The sequence below is a fragment of the Schistocerca serialis genome, chromosome 8 (genome assembly GCF_023864345.2).
Source record: "Schistocerca serialis cubense isolate TAMUIC-IGC-003099 chromosome 8, iqSchSeri2.2, whole genome shotgun sequence".
NCBI lineage: Eukaryota > Metazoa > Arthropoda > Insecta > Orthoptera > Acrididae > Schistocerca > Schistocerca serialis.
The window spans coordinates 563,364,605-563,385,579 of record NC_064645.1 but is presented as its reverse complement, the minus strand read 5'-3'; the positions used below and the strand labels follow the sequence as shown (position 1 = coordinate 563,385,579).

Sequence of the window (20,975 nt, the reverse complement as noted above, 5' to 3'; positions counted from 1 at the left end):
TACAATATTATGTCTTCAGTTCTGCTTTCCAAATGTCGGATTCCACAGGTAGCCCAACATATATCTTTATTATTGTCAACAGCACTCAGTGACTCCTGTTTTCAGGCTTTGTATTAAAATTACAACTTGTTAATTAAATACATTAAAATTAGTGCATATACATATTTATATGTATAATATATTATACAATATTTTCGGCAGACCACATTTAGCTGGCTACTGACAGACTCACTACAACTTCAGAATGGCAGGCCTATTTCAAAGGCCTTGATGAGAGCAGAGCCAGAATCATATACTCCAATAATACCAAAGAGGACCCCAAGGAAAATAACAAAGCAGTCATAGGCAACTGTACCCCAGTCCAGCATCGGCCTCTTCAGTTTCAGATGGAAGTAGCATGGCCAGATGAAAGACAACATCGTGCCTGTGAAGCTGCCAATGAAACCCATTAGTATGGCAAAGTGTGGAATGGAGATGGCCATAAGAATAGTGAAGGTGACAACACCAACACGGAAGGCCAAGCCCCAAACCTTGAGCTCACCATCAAGTGCCCAGACGGTCGGGAACAGAGTCTCGGGTCGGCCACGGAAGAAGGCACGTTCCAGGAGCTCACAAGCAGCATAGTATGGCAGTGGGTAAGATAGCACTGCCTTCACCACCAAGAAGAAGTTAACAAAGCCCTTGAAGCCCTGGGAATGCAAGTTATTGGTGATGACCTGCTGCGTATTATTCTGGAAGGTCAGAAAGCACACATAACCAAACAGGGACTTGAAGATGGCAGCAGCAATATGGCTCCAGTTGAGCATCCAGTTGAACTTGGAGGGGTCTATGAGGCTGCCCTCGAGTGTTGGCAGGAAGATCTGTGACGTGTAACTGAACACGATGACACCCAGGGAGATGGGGAAGTTTTCAAAGTCAATGCTCCACTTGACCTTGGACCATCCCCAGTCTCCGATGTACAGCAGGCAGTAACCGAGAATGACGGCATTGATAACAAGATGGGACATAGTGCACCAGAAGCTGAGCATGGAGACGTGGTGCAGTGACTTGAGGAAGCCGAGCGGCACGAGCAGTATGCCGATCAGCATCATCCAGCTACGCGTGTCGATGGCACCCTCTGGAAAGGTGCCCACCATAAGGTCGCCGCAGACCACCACATACAGGATGCATGTCATCAGCAGCTCGATGATCTGTGCCACATTGACAGCTCGTGCCCCCCACTTGGGCCCGAAGCACTCACTCGCGATTGAGACGTAGGAGTCCCGCACGCGCACCCCGTCCTCGTATAGGCAGTCCACCAGGATCTTGCCCGTGTAGCAGCAGATATATGCGATGCCTATCATGGCAACAATTGCCCAGTAGCCACCACGGAGCACTGCGAATGGTAGTGACACGATGAACATTCCCTGAAAAATAACATTGTTTTATGGTGATTATGTTCTCCATCATCATTCCAAAATACTTAGTAATGTAGCAAGTTAGTTAAAGGTAAATATTTAAAAGAATAAATATCATTAGCAGAATGTATATAAATTATTGGAACTACTAAGTAAACTATTATGTACTTTTCTCGAGTTCCAAAATTTATGAATATTCTGCTCATTGTACTCAAATGGCATACAACAGAACAAGGGAGAAACACATGTTACTTTAAAATGGTTCAGCTCATATCATACAAATAGGAAACAGAAACTAACAATAAACTGCAGTTATAGTGGGTATACCAGAACTTTCTATTACAATTAGTTAGTTATGTGTTCTGCAGATCATTTGAATGATTCTTTTGTTGGAATGATGTAGAATGAGTCAGTTTACAGGGTATGTATATGTGATTAGTATTAACATTAATGTACATATAGTTTTTTAAGTCCATGGGATAGAAGGCACTGTTCAGGAGAAATGACTATAGGTTAGATTTAAAACTTACTTTGCTACTTGTCAGACATTTTATGGTACTGGGCAAATCATCAAAACTTTTTGTTGGTGCATATTGAACTCTTTCTGAGCCACTGACAGTTTTAGTAATGGATAATAAATGTTATTTTTTCCTCTTGTGTTGTAGGTATGAACATATGTATGATGAATTTCCTTTGCAAACATTTGTACCATGATGGTTCGCCTGCCCAGCTAGCCATGCAGTCTAACATACCGCTTCCTGAGCAGGGAGGCGTGCCAGTCCCCGGCACGAATCCACCTGGTGGATTAGTGTCGAGGGCCAGTGTGTCAGCCAGCCTGTGGATGGCTTTTTAAGGTGGTTTTCCATCTGCATCAGAGAATGCGGGCTGGTTCCCCTTATTCTGCCTCAGTTCCACTATGTCAGCAATAGCTGTGCAAACACTGTCTCCACGTATGCCTACACCGTCATTACTATACCATTCAAACATTGGGGTTACACTCATCTGGAATGAGATGTTCCTGGGGGAGGGGGGGGTGGGGTGGGAGGGGGAGGCATCCACTGGGGCCGAACCTCACAATAACCCTGGGTTCAGTGTGGGGCAGCAGTGGGGTGAGTGGAATGCTGTAGCCTGTTGTGGGGTTGTGTATCACAACACCTTGGCAAACAATTTGATGAAATGAGATTCACTGATGCACTTAAAAGAAGATTACCAGAAAGGTTGTGGTGGGATTTAATACATGGACCTGACGATTATCTTGAACAATTTTTACGCTATGTTGACACGCTAGACAGGGCAGTAGGAAGAAGTATGTACCACAATAATTGGAATGATAGAAATCACAATGGGAATAATTATAGAAATGGAGATAATGGTAACTTCTACCAGGATCAAAGTGTAAATAGAGAGAGAAATTTTGAACATCAGTGGGATGGGAATAATGGGAATAACCATTGGAGTTTTGGTAGAAGAAACAGCAGTTCACCTCAATGAAGGTCCACAGTTTTGAGGCAAGGAAACACAACAAGCACAGGACCTCCAAGTTATATTTGCAATTAAACAGTAATAACAGTGTTAATGATATGGCTCATGTATCTAAAACTGAACAGAAGGAATATCAGATTTCTCATTTATGTTTTGGTCAAAAGTTTTGGGATACTATGTTTAATTATGGTGATGTAGGTACTAATCACAAAACAGAATGTGATAAGAGTGGATTTTGATGTAGTATGTACTAATGATTTCTTCTCTTGGTTGGAAAACAGTGCCATTGATTTATGTAAGGCAGGCGATGACTGTGTTGGATTTGAACTAGGTGATATTTTTGATGCAGATGTGAATGAGAGCTGTGAAATAACTGACGTTCGTAACTCAGAGGCTGGTAGCTTATTGCAAATGAATGTAGGTGAGGTAAGTGTCTCTGATGGAGATGAGACTTGTATTGTTAGTAACGTTTCTGATTAAGTAATTTTAGAGAAATATGATGATGATGAGTATCAGGTATTTGTGGCGTTTAAGAATAAGGAAGTTTCAGAGTTATCTGTGAATGATGTGGACAATTCAGGTAAGGTAAGTGACATATGTAATATTGTAAATGTGAGTCGTGGAATACCAGACCAGTCAAAATAGTTTTTCATTAATGTCATGCAGAGTAAAGATCCAAACAGTAAAGGTGAGTTACCTGTGAGCCTAGAGAATAAAGGTGAAAACTTTTTGAAGTTTGTTTGGGACCAAATTGATGATAACATAGATAAATGTGCATTCTGGAATAAGGTAGCTATGGTTAGTCAGAATTTGTATCAAATTGGTGGAATGAAGTGAAAGAAGATCTAAGAAGGAAGTGTAATTTTGACAGTAATATATTTTGTGTTCCTTATGTAACAAGTGATATTTGTTGTGCCATGGAATCCATTCATTGTGTTCAATCTTTACCTGATAACATGAGTAAACAAAGTTGTGCTATGATACCAGTAAAGTTGATGAAACCAAGTAAAGACAGTGTGTACGTAGCATTTGATGAAATTGAAAGTGATCTTCTGCCTGAAGTATTGGACAACGGAGGAGATGATTCAGATTTTGGGTGTCTTTACATTAAGATTGAGACTGATCAGTGGGAAGGTAGCTATTTGACTGATACATGAAGCCTGATTTGTGGTATATGTGAACAATTTAGAGACAAGATCAAGTATAGTAAGCATTTTTTGGAAATGTCTATCGTACGTGTAAAGATAAGAGGAGCTACTGGTAAGCAAAGCAAATTGGTAAAATGTCAAGTACTGCTAACTTTTAGTATAGAAGACAAGACCTTTGAACATGGCTGCGTAATGATCCCTAGTCTGGAAGAAAATATACATTATGTTTGCAGATTTATATGACTATATAATTGTTTTTTGTTTTTCAGGAATATAGTATGTAAGATCATGTGATTTCTAAAGGTCTGTCTTATCTATTGACTGAGTTTAATTCTATGATACACTATGTTTGGATGTTCATACAACTATACAAATTGTTTGCAATAGATTTGTGCTTTGTCACCTTACTAGTTCATTTTTTCATTGCATTTAACTCTGTTTATTAAAGTTTAATATGTGAACAATTTTTAATTATGTCTTATGTAAATCCTATATACTTGCTTTTGCAATATAAATAGGGAGAGCATATAGTGTGTGATGTGAGGAAGGTATTGAACAGCGTATTTAGTACACAAAATAATGTTTCAGGATTTGATGTGAATGCTAGACAAGAAGCTACCTATCCATTGGACTATGTGATGAGAAATTTAGCGAGGAAACTTAAATATGTGGATGGATCGACTACCACACTGCTGTATGGCTGTACCGTGCTGATCCAGTCAGCTTACAAGAGATCATGGGTGCTGGGTAATGTACTCAGGCATCTGTCAACTACAGAACTAGGGTTCAGAAAAGACCCTTTTTTAGGGTAGGGAGGACAGAAAGAAACCAAGTTTTAAGGGAGGTTAGGATTGAGACAAACTTCAGTTTGAGAAAGAAACCAAAAAACATAATTCTAGCTTATTACATCAGCATAAACAGCTATTGGTTAAGAATTTGCAACAATCAGCAGATATTTCAACTCTACCCAATTTTAACTCAGTCAATGTGAAATGTCAGCTATCTTTATTGCATCAAAATACTTGAGGACTGAGAAATAAAATTAATGACTTAAGTATCTGCATAGATGAATTAGAGTCCTCAAACCCAGCGTACATAATTTGCCTCTCTGAACATCATGTGACCACTGGTATAGAACTTAAGGATTTAGGTTAGCATCTCACTTGTGTAGAGCAGAAATGGAGAAAGGAGGAGTTGCCACATTCATCAGGAACTGTCATAAATTTAAGAACATAGTCATTCATGTATTTTGCCTAGAACAGCATGTAGAAGACTGTGCAACAGAAGTAGAATTTCACAATAAATCCTTCATAGTATTAAGTGTATATTGAGCACCTCCAGGTAACTTTAATCTGTTCATAAACCACCATGAAGCTGTACTGATCCATTTAACAACCAAAAACAAAGAAATAGTGGTTGCTGGTGATTTCAATGTAGATTTCCTTAAAGACTCTCCCAATAAGAACTTATTTGAGTTAGTAACACCATCATTCAACCTAATTCCCACTGTAAAGTTCCCCACTAGGATAGCCAATTGCTCACAAACAGCCATTGATAATATCTTTATAGAAAAGTCCAAAGAACAAAATTATATTACAAAACCAATAGTCAATAGCCTCTCAGACCATGACATGCAGTCCCTTCTGTTAAATGTTAATACTGAACAGGATATAAGATCTGTTAAATCTGAGCTCAAGAGGGTAATCAATAAGCAAAAAATTGATTATTTTAGGACACTGCTCAGAGACATGATGTTTACAGTGCTCATGGCATGAATAAAAAATATAACACTTTTGCTAATGAAGTGCTTATCTTATCTGAGCACTGTTTTCCCCCAAAACTAACCAAGGTTAGAGCAAAGTATACAAAAAAGCCATGGATTGCTCAACGAATAGGGGTATCTTGTAAAACAAAAAGAAAACTGTGTCTGTCAATTGGAAAAAGTTCTGATGTTGATGCTATAGCATATTTCAAGAAACACTGCAAAATATTAAAGAGTGTAATATGGACATCAAAGCAAATATATTACAAGGAAAAGATAGTCATATCAGATAACAAAATAAAGACAATATGGGATATAGTGAAGGAGGAGACCAGTAGAACCTGACATGAAGAGGGAAAAATAGCATTAAGAGTAAATGATACATTGGTGACAGATGTGTATAGTGTTGCAGAACTTTTTAACAAACATTTTATAACTGTTACTGAAAAGATGGGGTTGTCAGGTTCTGTAAATGCTGCTACAGAATACCTCAGACCAGACATTTGAAGTAACTTCCATAATATGAATTTGACCCTCACTACCCCAGCAGAAATAATGTCCATCATAAAATCTTTAAAATCAAAAACATCTAGTGGATATGATGAAATATCAACAAAGTTAATTAAAGAATGTGATTCTGCGTTGAGTAACATATTAAGCTATCTGTGTAACCAGTCACTTATCAGTGGAATATTTCCTGAATGGTTGAAATATGCTGAAGTTAAGACACTGTTTAAGAAGGGAGATAAAGAAATAGCATCAAATTTCCGTCCAGTTTCACTTTTGCCAGCATTCTCAAAAATTTTGGAAAAGGTAATGTACAATTGGCTTTATAACCATCTTATCATAAATAACATACTGTCAAAGTCGCAGTTCGGATTTCTAAAGGGTTCTGATATTGAGAAGGCTAAGTGAAAATGTACTTAATTCATTGCAGGCAACTGGTATATTTTGTGATCTGTCAAAGGCATTTGACTGTGTAAATCACAATATCCTTTTAAGTAAATTAGAATATTATGGTGTAACAGGAAATGCTGCAAAATGGTTCAAATCTTATATCTCTGGCAGGAAACAAAAGGTGTTATTAGGAAAGAGACATGTATTAAGCAATCAGGCATCATCCAACTGGGAACTAACTACATGTGGGGTCCCACAAGGTTTCATGTTAGGGCCCTTACTTTTTCTTGTGTGTATCAATGACCTTTCATCAGTAACATTACCAGATGCCAAGTTCGTTTTGTTTGCCAATGATACAAACATTGCAATAAATAGCAAATCAAGTGTAGTCTTAGAAAGATCAGCTAATAAAATATTTGTGGACATTAATCACTGGTTCCTAGGCAATTCTTTGTCACTAAACTTTGAAAAAACACACTAAATGCAGTTCAGAACCTGTAAGCGGTGTTGCATGAGTATATGCCTAACATACGATGACAAGCAGATAGAAGAAGTGGACAGTGTTAAATTCTTAGGATTACAGCTTGATAATAAATTCAACTAGGAGGAGCACACCACAGAACTGCTGAAGTGTCTTAACAAATCTCTATTTTCAATGCAAATTGTGTCAGACATAGGGGATATAAGAACGAAAAAGCTAGCATACTATGCTTAATTTCATTCCATAATGTCATGTGGGATTATTTTTTGGGGTAATTCATCAAGCCAAACTAAAGTTTTCCAGGCACAAAAACGTGCAATAAGAGTTATATGTGGTGTGAACTCAAGAACATCCTGCAGAAGCCTGTTTAGGGAGCTAGGGATACTAACTACTGCTTCCCAATCTATTTTTTCCTTAATGAAATTTGTCATTAAAAATATATCACTTTTCAAACCAATAGCTCAATTCATGGAATCAATACTAGAAATAAGAATAATCTTCACAAGGATTTAAAGTAACTTACTCTTGTACAAAAAAGTTTGTATTATTCAGGAACACACATTTTCAGTAACTTGCCAGCAGCCATAAAAAGCTTAACAACAAATGAAATCCAGTTTAAGAGAAGCCTACCTAAAGGATTTATTGGTGGCCAACTCCTTCTACTTCGACGATGAATTTCTCAGTAGAGCCAACTGATGAGCATATATATACACAAATCAGTACAATCTAACTTCTGCATCATTTCAGTGCAATAACATGTTCGTAGTAAATAAGCATGTGTGTGTGTGTGTGTGTGTGTGTGTGTGTGTGTGTGTGTGTGCGTGTGTGTGTGTGTGTGGGTAAGTACAAACTAACTTCTGCACCATTTCAGTGCAGTAATGTGTTCATTGCAAATATGTATTGTAGTAGTTCTATTATATCTTTATTACCTTATAAATAAAAAAAAAATTCTAAATTTTAAATTCAGTGCATTAATGCGATCTTAGTAAATGAATGTTTGTAAAATGATTCCTTGATATAGTGTTCATTAAAAAAAATGACGATCATTCCACTTAGGACCTGTGGAAGGTACATTAGCTTATTTGTTTCAATTGTAAACATTTGTCATGTATTATTGTTTTTCTGACATGTTCTACATCCTGGAGGACTTCTTCACTATGGATCAATTGGAATGTAAGTAAATCTAATCTAATCGAATCATGAATGTTGTGACTGAGATTTGTAAATTATTAGCCAAGAAATCATCCTATATTAAGAATTCATGAAACTGTTTTTGTAGAAAAACAGTTACTGGCATGGACAGTGTTAATCAACATAAATGTATGTTTTCTCACTCTGTTTTGGGTACCCCTGGTCATTGCGACTGTCTAAGTATTGACTGAGGTTAGATGCTTCTTATAATTACTCTTTACATATGATTGAACTTATTGATATGATTATGAACTTTATTCATTTTGTTGTGTCAAAACATTTCATCTGGTTTCGATTCAAGGGCCAGTCCCCACATCGTAAGCTTACACCCTAATATTTTTTTCATTATTGTGTCCTTTCATGAGTCAACATATCCTTGAATACTCTGGTTTATGTGGCTGACTGATTTTGTACTATATTCCTACTCATGATTGAGTATATTCTTTTGGTCTGTACATGTCATTGTGAGTTTATCGGGTCAGCTCACTCCTCAGACATTTAGGCTCTGAATTTTTTTCTGTTCTCTTTTGAAGATTTTGAAGTGTGACTTTATAGATGTAAAGTTGAAATCTGTAATTCTAGTAATTCACTTTGGCTCTGCACTTATTTCTATAGTTTAGTGTAGTAATGTTGTAGTTTTGACTTTGTATTATTTGTCTGGTGACAGAATGTTGCACAGATCTGAAAATCTGAATGCCATGTTCTGATATGTGTACAAATTATGACTTTTATAGTAGATATTTTTCGAATGTTTTCTGTAATACACTATGTATCAGGTACTTCCATACTTCTGTATTCCATCTTTTGGCATCGTTTTGTACACTGTTTGGCAAACTCTATAATAAGTCACAAAATATTGTAAAGGGCCGCCCTTCTCTAGCATTACTTTTCCTCAACAGAAGTAGTTGATACCTGAAATATTTTAGTATTTTGAACAGATTAATATTATCTCAGCTGTTTTTCTAAAAGAATTTGGTATGATTTTGTAGACAATGTGTTATATTTCAGGCTAAAATCTGTAAAAAGAAATTACTTTATTTCCTTTGTTACAGTCAGTATGTTCTAGCTCTGAATGTACAGCTGAAATTATTTTTATTTTTATTTTTAGAAATATTTAAAATTATGAAATATTTGACACACTTAAAATTTCTGTTATTAATTACACAATTTAGTACTATTTGTTATGTTTATTTCTTGATTCATTTATGGGTGATGACAGCTGGAGGCATAAAGGTAAAGATCCGTGTGGGTTGTCATCACATATGGGTGATGTGGGTTGTCATCACATACAGGTGATGGCAGCAGGAGGCGTGAAGGTAAAGATCCGTGTGGGTTGTCACACGGATCTTTACCTTCACACCTCCTGTTGTCATCACCCATCACAAAAGGAAGGAGTACTAAATACATTGGTTCACAGAGCTCTTGTGATCTCTGATGAAGAAAGCTTAAAACCGGAACTAGACCACCTCAAGGATGTGTTCCAGAAGAACGGCTATTGTGACCGCCAAATTCGACACGCCTTCAAGCAGAAGACCACACCACAGCCGACACCTGATGATGATCCACCGAAAGCGACAGCCTACATACCATATGCGGGCAATGTATCTGGAAAAATAGGCAGGATTCTAGGATGTCATAACATCAAATGCGTCTACCGCCTGCCGCCAAAGATCAAGTCCCTTGTAGGGACAGTGAAGGACGATTTAGGACTCTGGAAATCTGGAGTTTATTTCATACGGTGCGAGTGTGGCAAAGCAAATGTGGGGCAAACCATTTGCACAATCGAGGAAAGGTGTACTGAACACAAACGGCACACCAAGGCTCCAACAGCCTACAAAATCTGCAATCGCAGGACATTGCCTCGAGACAAATCATCGTATGAAATATGGGAACACAGAAGTCCTGCACAACACATCCCGCTTTTGGGTCTGTGTATACAAGGAAGCAATTGAAATCCGGCTGCACGAGAACCTTATTAACAAGGACAACAGATTTCAACTCAGCCAAGCGTGGAATCCAGCAATAAAAGTTCTGCAGGAGCAGCGGATATGGGGCACCACATTCGCTGAAGGCGGCTTGCATACTGACCCCCATCAGTCATCTCGTCAGCACAAGCTACCCCCACAACCGCAGCCTGCACATCCCTCAGTCCATACGCGGAGTCAGTGGAGGGGAGAGGCGACAGGTATATATACCATACCACCCACCGGCCTAGGACATCAGTCAACAGGAGTAACCTGATGATGATGGCACATTACGCCATCGAAAATTCGTTCTACAATGACCAGTAAACTCGGCTGCATGCCCGAGAGACCTTCAAGCAATGAAGCTTGAGGATGGAATATTTCTGCATCAAGAACAGTATGTGAAGTAAGTCCTGGTAACATTCAACATGAGTGCAAGAGGCGAAGACAAGTATTGTACGGTATTGTATGGATGTTGTTCAAATGCCCATGTAAATGAATGTGAAACCATTGCAAAGAAATAGAACATGCAAATATATACATAAAAAAGTATGAGCAAAATTATGCATGGTCACACAATACATTTTAACATAACTTCATATACTTGTATGCTTTGGTATTATAAAATCTCAGTCTATTTTTCATAAGGCACTACTCTGGGTCATATGATAGTGTTCTGCCACCCACCCATCTAGAGAATATTCTTGTCCATCCCTGCTCCAATCCTGCTCCCAATACTGCACCCTTGCGGTTGACCCAGGTGCGACACCTGTCCCGTGTGCAAGACCTGTCCCATACATCCGCCCAAGATCTCCTACCACAGTCCAGTCACGGGCATCTACTACCCAATAAAAGTCAGGACCACATGTGAAGGCAGCCGTGCTATGTATCAGTTATTCTGCAATTATTGTACAGCATTCTGTGTGGGCATGACAAGTAATCAACTGTCCATTCACATAAAGCCATCTCCAAAGTGTGGTAAACAACGAATGCGACCATCAAGTAGCAGAACATGCTGCACACAACAACTCTAATGACTTCAACAGCTGCTTCACTACATGGACCATTTGGTTACTTCCTTCCAGCATAAGTTTCTCTGAACTACATATATGGGATTGTCTCTCCAGCATATCCTGCAGTCTTGCAATCACCCTGGCCTAAATTTCTGCTAACTTGTTTCCCACTGCCTCCCTTACCTCTCCTCTTCCCTTTTCTGTCCACATCATTCCTCCCCCATCCGTATAGTTTACTGACTTCTCCCACCACTCTTCCTCCTCCCCCTCCCCTTCCCTCCCCATGCAGGCACTTTCTTTCTTTATTTCTCAAACTCCACTGCTCCCCCCTTCCTTCCACCCCTCTCCCTTACTCTCCTCCTCCCTGCCTCCCTCTTCACCACAATCTTCCTCTCTTTTCCTCCCCTCCCCCCCCCCCCTCTCACCTCTATCCCTTATATGCTCAACCCTCTGAACTTTTTTCTTCTTCTTGTTCTTCAGCCGCTAAATCATCTGGCAAGAGACCTGCTTCACTCTACCCTGCTACCCACACCCTACCTCATGCATTCTTCCCTATCCCCTTGCCACCAGGCAACTACTTTTGATAATCAATTCTTCAATAATCAGTTTCACTGCTAGTGTGAACATGTACTTTTGGGTTTCTATGTGGTTGTGTATATGTGTACTCCTACTAGAGAGCCTGAGCCAGAAAGCCTGTGTTAACTGTTTTCTGTTATGTGTCTCTGTGCACCATGCACCAATCGTCTACAAATAAGTGGTTGCCTCTTTTCTTATTATACGTATTTTTTAAATCAGTATTAGTAACCTCTATTTATACAGATTTGTCATTTGAAAATACAGTGTCCATGGTGTTGTCTGTGTCATATGTTATAATTGTCGGTTTCTTGTATGTGAGGAAATAGTTTAAAACTTCACAACAGATTTAAGAACTGATCTTTTAGCCTTACTTCATTCATTAGATTTATAGTGAAGTCCCCAAACTCATCTACAGTGGGGCTTTCAGTAAATAGAATGTTAAATAGTGTTTATAGTTGATTAATGAATGCATCTGTATTCCCAGTAGGTGGTCTGTATATTGCTATGACTATGACTTTTCCCTGTATTTTTTACGACAGTGTAGTTTTTGCTTCAAAATGATTTCCCATACTCAATGATTCATCTTCACACCTTCTTTTACACCCAATACTTGATTTGGTAAAGATATATGTACCTCCATTTTTGGAATTTTTTTCTACAAAACTGACTTGCCAACTCATATGGATGAATGTTAATGCTACATAGTTCAAAATTTCTGCACTTATGCTTCAAAATGCACATGCAGTCAATATTTACACCATTCCCTGTTACTTCAATTTCTAATGATTTATTTCTAAGACATTGAATGTTTAGGCTTAAAGTCTGCAGATGACTAGGATGAGAACTGGTTGCAGCTGTATTTACATTTTGTGATGTCATATTCTACTCTGTGTACTGGTGAGGTACCAAAAATCCTTGTGAAGGACAGGTTTCCTGCACCTCACAGGTCATTCACTTGGCTGTGGTAAGTTGCCAAAAATAATTCTGAGATATCTACATGACCTCAAGAATTATATCTTTTCTATAAGAAACAGGACTTGAGAGACAGGAAGAGTTCAAGTGCACACATTATTCTTTATAATGCTCCCATTAGTCAGTGTTCTAAGATACAACGTGTTACAGTCATTTCATTGACTGAAACAGAACTCATTTTAGCAGCAGAATGTACCAAAGATAAAAAAGAAACACACATCAAGACTCTATGACAAGAGCTATCCAGAAGAGAAGTGAAGACCATTCATTCATCATGTAGACAGTCAAAGTGCAATCCAGATAATCAAGTCAGGGCAGTTAATTAGATGAAGCAAATATATAGATGTGAAATTCCATTATATCAGGGAGCAATACAGAGAAGGTTTGCTTGGGTTAAAGTACTGTAGTACAGAAGAACAATTGGCAGATGTATGTACCAAAGCCCTACCAAGGTCAAAGTTTGAGAAACTTAGAAATGCTGTTATGAAACAATTAGAATACCTTCTTATTTGAAACAATATTAAATAATAACTGTTTACTATGTGATTAAGTAAAAATGTAAAACTTTTGACTTAGAATTATTGAAAACAGATACTGTATTTTATGGAGAGTGTTAAAAATGTTGAAGTGTTGGTAAAAGACAATCTTTGCTGTATGTTTTGTTAGAGGTTGGCAACCAGAATAAGAACCAAAATATGAGTTATTGGTGAGAATGAATAACACATATCTATAGTCTATGTTGAACAAAGCTGGCTGTAAAATAAGTTATGGAGTTTATTCTGTGTGTATCTTACAATATTTTTAATAAAGAGTGCAGAGAAAACCAAACATTTCGACAGGAAGTCGAATCTAAATCTGCTGTTTATTACTAACAGTCAGCTTAAACATTAGATTACCTCAGCATCCATCCGAATCTATCCCAAACCTTCAGTTTCATTAATGTTCCCTATAATTACTTCCAAATGCAAGAACCAGGGGCTCTCCCAAAGGGTATATACACAGTAGAAGCACAGATGTGGTGAATGACTCTGGCTTTTCCTTCCATAGGGAGATATATCAGTTGAATTAAATTCATGGAAATGACATTAATGGACCAAGTACAGGTGAAATCAGTGACAATGCACTGATATGGAATGGTACAGGTGAAGTCTTTTCAGAAATGCTGAACTTGGAATGAAATGAGTAAGTCAACAAATGCTGTCAATTTTCTTTTAGAAGATGTCATTCAAACAAAAAGACATAATTTTTACAATCACATTCAGGAGCCCTTAAAAGAAATGTCATTAGATGATGCTTGTCATGATTTATAATGAACTAGATGGGGAGAAATCATGTGGAATGTGTTTAATGTGAAGTTTATTACTACCCAGGAGATGGTGGTTTCACTAGTTTGATTGAGGACCATAGAATAGTGGGGTGGAAACTGCACTGAGATGGATGCATTGATCATCACATTGAGTCCGTTGTTGAGTTATTTTTGTAAAAAATTTCATTGTTTTTATTCATTTTACTGGCAGATTTCCAACACAAAAAGTTTCAAAAAATGTATGAATTCGTGGAGGTGTTCACTGTAGGGAACTAAATTGGTGTTCCAGTTGTTGTTACTGTTTCAAAATCATAATTGAATGGGATAGGCCAGTAACCTACTGTTGTGGAAAAACTCTGCTGCAAACAGTGTAACAGCAGTAAGTAATCTGTGGAGTTGATGAATGCCCAATGAGAATCTATAATGAACTACCCGAAAAAAAAATCCCAAAAATATCTGGCAGATCTGAATAAGAGTTCAAAGTGGTGTAAAGGGGGCATATTTCCTTAAAATGTGCATAAATGTCAAATTGTACTCTTCAAAAAAGCAATTAAACATAATATCCTAATGGAGACGTATTTCCATCTTATGCAAGATATCGTTTTGTAATTTTGTTTTCACCCAGACACATTTCAGCTTTTTTGTGCTATAACTAGTTTGTTTTCTTTCTCTATGGGGCTACTGTTGATTATGCCGGGAGCTTTAGATCTGCTATACAATTTACAGCTTGCATAGTTTTGTCTTGAAGTAAAATGCTTATTTCTTTCACAGTGATTGTTACACTCGAATCTTAAGATTTGTTTTTCAGGCACAGAGTTTTTGCATCTGTTATAACAACATGTAATGGAGGTGGAAACTCTATGTTTGGTAAACAAACGTTAGGTAATGCATGTGTAATAACCACAGTGAAAGAAATAAGTGTGTTACCTTGACACAAACGAAGAAAAAACACCATTTCACCAAAACTTGTGATAAGCTGTGGACTATGTAGCGCAGCTAACGCTACCAGCACAAACAAGCAGTAGCCTCAAGTGAGAAATAAAATAAGCAACTAATCCCAATGAAGATAGCACAAAAAGTGCTGAAATGTGTCTGAGAAAAAACAAAACTACAAAACAGTGTATTGTATAGGGCAGTATTCTTCTCCAATTTTCTTAGCAGCCATGGAAATGAGAAGAACTACAACATTTGCAAGATGATCCTATGACTACAATATCAATGAGTCACAGTGACAAAGCTTGGTTTTTACCCATCTTTGTTCTGCATCAACTAGTTACATAATATAAAGACTATCCTACAGGTTGCAGCAATATGATCTTTCTTTTTTTCTTAAAAAAAAAAAAGACTCATTTTAAAGTACCAGATATCAATGGGTACACATTTAATAAGACATTGAGAATTTCTTAGGCTGCCAGATGGACGACAAACTGAGAGGGCAGCAGCACATGGATACATCAACCAAAAAGCTCAGTTCTGCCTGATTTGCACTACACATCCCTCTGTTAATAGGATGACGTGATTTTTGGTATACTTGACATTCTTGCACTCAGTGCTGTCTTATAGCACAGTCTTTGGGAAAATGCACCTAAGATAAAAAAGTATTATTCTACAGAAGCAAACAACAATAATGTTGTATTAAGTCGATAAGCAAACCTTTTGCAGAATGCTCTACAGAGACCTGGGATACATGCACTTACATTCCAATACATGTACCCCTAACAGCTTTTGTGTTAATAATGACAAGGAACTTAGAATGAGCTGTAAAATTAACAACAACTATATTAGAAGCAAGAAATAATTTCGATATAAACTATGAATCTCAAATTAGGGGTTTTTAACAGGTTGACAGTAGATGTTAGGCAGGACATTGGAAATACTCAGCTATCTGAAAAGGAATGTACAAGCATAACTCATTAGGCACTCTTTCAACAAATTTATCAGAATATTTGGTCTCGTGAATGTAAATTCCAGTTAACACCAATGTTTACTCTGAACACACTTTGACTTAACCAGTGTTCTATGTAATGTTACACATGTGCCTTGTTTGATTCATCAGCTGAAAATAGAAGCTTAGTGGTATACGAGAAAAACCAGTAGCTCTTTTTCAAAGTAACTGTTTTTCACCTAATATACATATCAATAATGTAGCAGTAAATCCCATAACTATCAAACGAGTAGAGTAGCACAAACTGTAATTGGCTGTTTTTACAGAAGTGGTTTGTCTTGGCTGACCCTGCCAATTATGTATGATTTGACACATTCCACACCCCTGAAGGCTACCATTTGTGATGGGATTTACAGAATATGGTGTCTTAATAAATGAATGAATCAAATAATGAGAAATTACAACCAAAAATTTCAAATACAGGCACAAAATTCTATTTGACAATGTGTTGTAAAGGTGTGGAACAAATGTACCATTTTCATCCGCAAAATAACGCCAACTGTTAGGCTAATCACTTGCTATACTCATACCCTGCAGAAGAACATCAGACTATTACATTTTATTTGTCTCTTTTTATGGTCTGATCTTCAAACCCTTCTCACACCCACTGGAAAATGAAGTTTCATTGTGATGATATTTTTCTTAAGCTCTGAACTGATGAGATAAAACATAATCTCAGATGACAAAATGTGAGTCACCCTTGAAACAGCACATAAGTCACTTCAGAGCACGTTAGGTGGTGTTGAACTGCAGGCAATCATGTGACCTACCACTGCTGATGTAACTCATGGTGGTGAAATGGTGTGGATGTGTGCTGGTCAGTTGTATGGGATCAGTGCATTAAGACAGGTTGGTGCGGAGATATGACAGACTGGTTACAAGGATCTGTCATATTTGGAACTGCCCATGACCACACAGTTGATGATTTTTTTTTAGTTTATCAATGAGGCATTTCCAACATGTCTACAAGGAATCCTATATTACTTCCAGCCATGTAACAAAGTGTAAGAACAGTGGTTGTAAAAAGTTGCTAATCAACAGAGATTGAGATGAGTTTCATGTCTCCACTCCATCCATTTCAGAATAAAAAGTAATGTACATGAATGATTTGAGAAAATCATCCAACTAGCTGCTGATATAAAGGTTTATTAACAACCTTTGACCATGGTTTCAATGACTGTAAAATTGTCTTTTTCAGAAGTCCATGAATGCAAAAAACCACACACTGGTGACAACAAGTTTCAGAGCAAAGCAGCTCATGGTAAGTAAAGTGGTATGTGTGGCCATCAGTAAAACCAAATAAAATCCATTAAAAACATTTCCATTGGAACCTGATTAAATGTAAAAGTTATCACATTAAAATGTACATGGAGCTAAAAGACACTGAAACGGCCTGTATGTAGCTAATGCAATGCCGCAAAACTATCATAGCATGTGCCCCATGGAGAGCATAATAGGACTTTGTTTTTTTCACTGTGTATAAAAGATTTATCACATAAGATCAGCAGAGCTACAAGGTTGTTTGTTGATGCTGTTGTTCATAGGAAAGTATCATCATTGGATGTTCGTAAGGAAATGCAAAAACATATGGACAAAATTTCCGCTTGGTGTAGCAAATGTCAGCTGTCTTTAAATGTGGACAGATATAAGACAGTTCCATAACAAGGAGAAAGAACCTGATAGTATCTAAGTTATCCCATAAATGTTAGCATTTAAGACAATTACATAAAAAATAACGTAATGTTGATTTCAACTAAGTGTTTGCAAATTGAGTTTTCCAACATTTGTATTTTTCTGCTGATTTTTAAAGCTTACCATTGTACCAAAACTTTTGTGAACTTGTAACATTAGTTTTAAGGTTACTTGTGTAAACATTTTAACAATACCTTGTAAATTTTTATTATTATGTCTTTACACTAACTCAGATGGCTGCGCCTGCATCTGAGCTTATTTCTTAATCTGAAGTAGTCTTTGACTATCTGTAAGTCCAGTTTCATAAAAGCTTGCCGAAAACTATTTGGAGTTCATCACACCAAAGAGAAAATTAGAAGTTTTGAGTATACCTTTCCTTTATTAGAACGCTAACATTTTGCCCATTCGTAAAAATGCAGGCTATTGGAAGATACATCAAGCAGATACTCAATACAATGTTGATGAGGGAATGGATAGGTAAAATTCTTACAACTCTGTATCACTCAACAACCACAGTTACAGAATTTTCAAGCAATATTAAGCAGGTAAAAATAATATTTTGATCAATACTTATGGAAGTAGAATGGCTCCAAAATGAATCACACACAAGACCAATTGTAGAGTGTTGTTCCAGTGTCTGGAGTGCTTATCAAATAGACACAACAATATAGTGTAGGTCCAAATAATTCAGAGACGTGCTGCTATAATGGTATTAGGTTGAGCTGCTACTGCTTTGCCCTCTTACACTTTTTGACAACTGCCCTCCTAATGTCATGCAGCGTGTGAGGAGGGTTTCTGTGATGGCACACTGCAAGTCTCAACTGGTCCCAGGAGCACTGAATCGGGTTCATGTCATCAGATACTGCAACCCATTGCATTTTGTTGGTTCCTGTCTCCCAGAGGAAGATACTAATGGAATGGGTGCTGTATGATCATTCATTATCATCCTGAGAGATGAACATATCATCAAAATGCTGGCTGCAGGTCTGAACTGCAGATTGGAGGGTCTTATCCCAAAAGTGTACAGCCCTCAAGTTGTCCTCGTGAGTGATGGGAGGCATCCGACACCAATATGTGATGTTGGCCCAAAACATGATTGCCTGCTGGACACGTGAGACAGCACACCTGACATGAAGATTGGCATGTAGCCACCACCACAGCCTTGTATAATGCTCATCAGCCATCGAGCAAACCCTACACTCATCGGTGAAGAGAACACAATGCCATGCTGCAGATCTCATTCCAGGTCTTCCCTTGCCCACCTTTCTCGCATAAAAAGTGCTGCTGTTATTGTGCCATTACTTGTGGTGGACACCTAGTGGTTAAATTCATTGCATTGGAGGTGGTCGCACACTGTCTGGGCTGTAATGGCTGCCAGAGTTGCCCCCCAAAAATCATACTACAGTTCTGTTACAGTCTCCTCAGGGCACCTACACGGCACAATTTATAGGCATCAGTCAACAGCTGCTATTGTTGACCATAGGAGATCATTAACGACCATATCTTAAATATTTTGTGTCTTGCAATAGCAGTTGAATCTTTGAATGACATCACTGTGGTGTACATCGACTTCGCAGGCCACTTCCCGTACCAGCAACTCTTCTTGCCATAAAGTGGCATTGTGCACATGGTTTAAGCTCAAACGGACCATTCAAGGAATATTTGCAAACTGAGCAGCAGTCTACACAAGCCTCATTAACCCATTTAAAACCTTAGATATTGAGTGCTGTTCTGAACTGCTTTACACAGGTGGCTGCATGCAACGATTCCCTGTGGTCAGCAGGCTGTTGTGAAAGAGATTTCCTATGAAACAATAAACACAAACAATCATGAGTATTCAAGGAATGACAACACTCTCGCCAGGCGACAGTCTGCAGTGTGACAGTCAGTTTATTCCACAGTGGACTGCGGCCTGCAACAATTCCCAAGTGGTTCTGAAGTGCTTTAGCAAGGATTGTTCGGATAGCATTGGAATGACATGTGGACTTCTAGGAGAGCCACAAAGACAAACAAATTAGGGGAACAGACTAGAGTGGTAAATGAAATTATGATCACAGTAAAAATGAAGTGAAGAGTGGTGGCATATGTAACTGGGTAAATGGATCATGAATGGACCTACATCTGCATATACATATAGAAGGTGTTTCAAAGTCTTTGCATCAAACATCTAGGAGTGACAGATCACGTCATGGGGAACAACATTTATTAGAAGCAAAATGATTGCTGAAGCTAGAGGGGTTCTTTTATTGAATTCGCTGGTCCTGGGACGACAAGATGTCACCAAACTAACAGGTTCTACTAACTAAACGTTGTGCGTCTGCATACCACTTGCCCCAGTAAACTGATGGAGTGATTTTTATCAGTGAACCTTAAGATTTAATATTTCTAAGTTGAGGAAGATATTGTAGAAGCGAATGAGTAACTTTACTTTTGCTCTTTCACTTAGAAGTGTTTTTAACTCACTTCTTTTGTGGATGAATTACTTTTACTAAAGATTCTTCCAATGAATCTCAGCCTAGCACCTGCTTTTCCTACAGTTTGTGTAGTAAATCCAAAAATGTCGCTCAGGACAGTTACGTCTAGATAGGAAGGCCGTTCCCGAATTCTAGATGTTAAAGAAATATCAAGACGACGACCTAATGGAAGATCAGCAGATGGAGAGCTTGCACCAGGAATGGGGATGGGTACAGCTCAAGTCCTTAAAGAGACCACTGGACGACTTTATCCACCAATCGGTGTCAAATAGCACCGATGGTGAGAGCGCTCAAAACTGACTGACATTTTTCCTGCATCTTGCTAATCATAGTATTCTCATGAATGGAACTGAGATGGATTTATCCTCACCATGGGGCCACACGATGAATGTTTCTTATGAATGTGAGACTGAAGTGTCTCATTTATTTGTTGTGTATCATGCTGGGAAACTTCAGAATTCGTTCTCCCACGCTGATTTCTTTGTTTAGCTCAGTAGACACAATATCACTATCAGCACCAAAGAAAATGCTTCTAAAATTTCAGTTACAGATCTGATCGCTTAGCTACATTTGTGCGGCAAAATATTTTGAAATGTTTTGCTTTTAGGAAGCTGAAAGACTACATTATTATACTTTTCAGCCGCCTGGAAGTAGAGCCATTGCGGTATTAAGAAG

The 20,975-nt window shown here is 38.0% G+C and overlaps 1 protein-coding gene across 1 annotated transcript in view; it reads right to left on the bottom strand.

Moving 5' to 3' along the window:
- Nucleotides 1-203: 203 nt before the first annotated feature.
- The window catches only part of LOC126417120 (vesicular inhibitory amino acid transporter), a 108,376-nt gene continuing 87,604 nt past the window's right edge, over nt 204-20,975 (bottom strand). Inside the window, exon 3 of the mRNA XM_050085015.1 lies at nt 204-1,406. Within this exon, the coding sequence (XP_049940972.1) occupies nt 240-1,406 (1,167 nt within the window). The 3' untranslated portion in view covers nt 204-239. The remainder of the gene's footprint in view (nt 1,407-20,975) is intronic.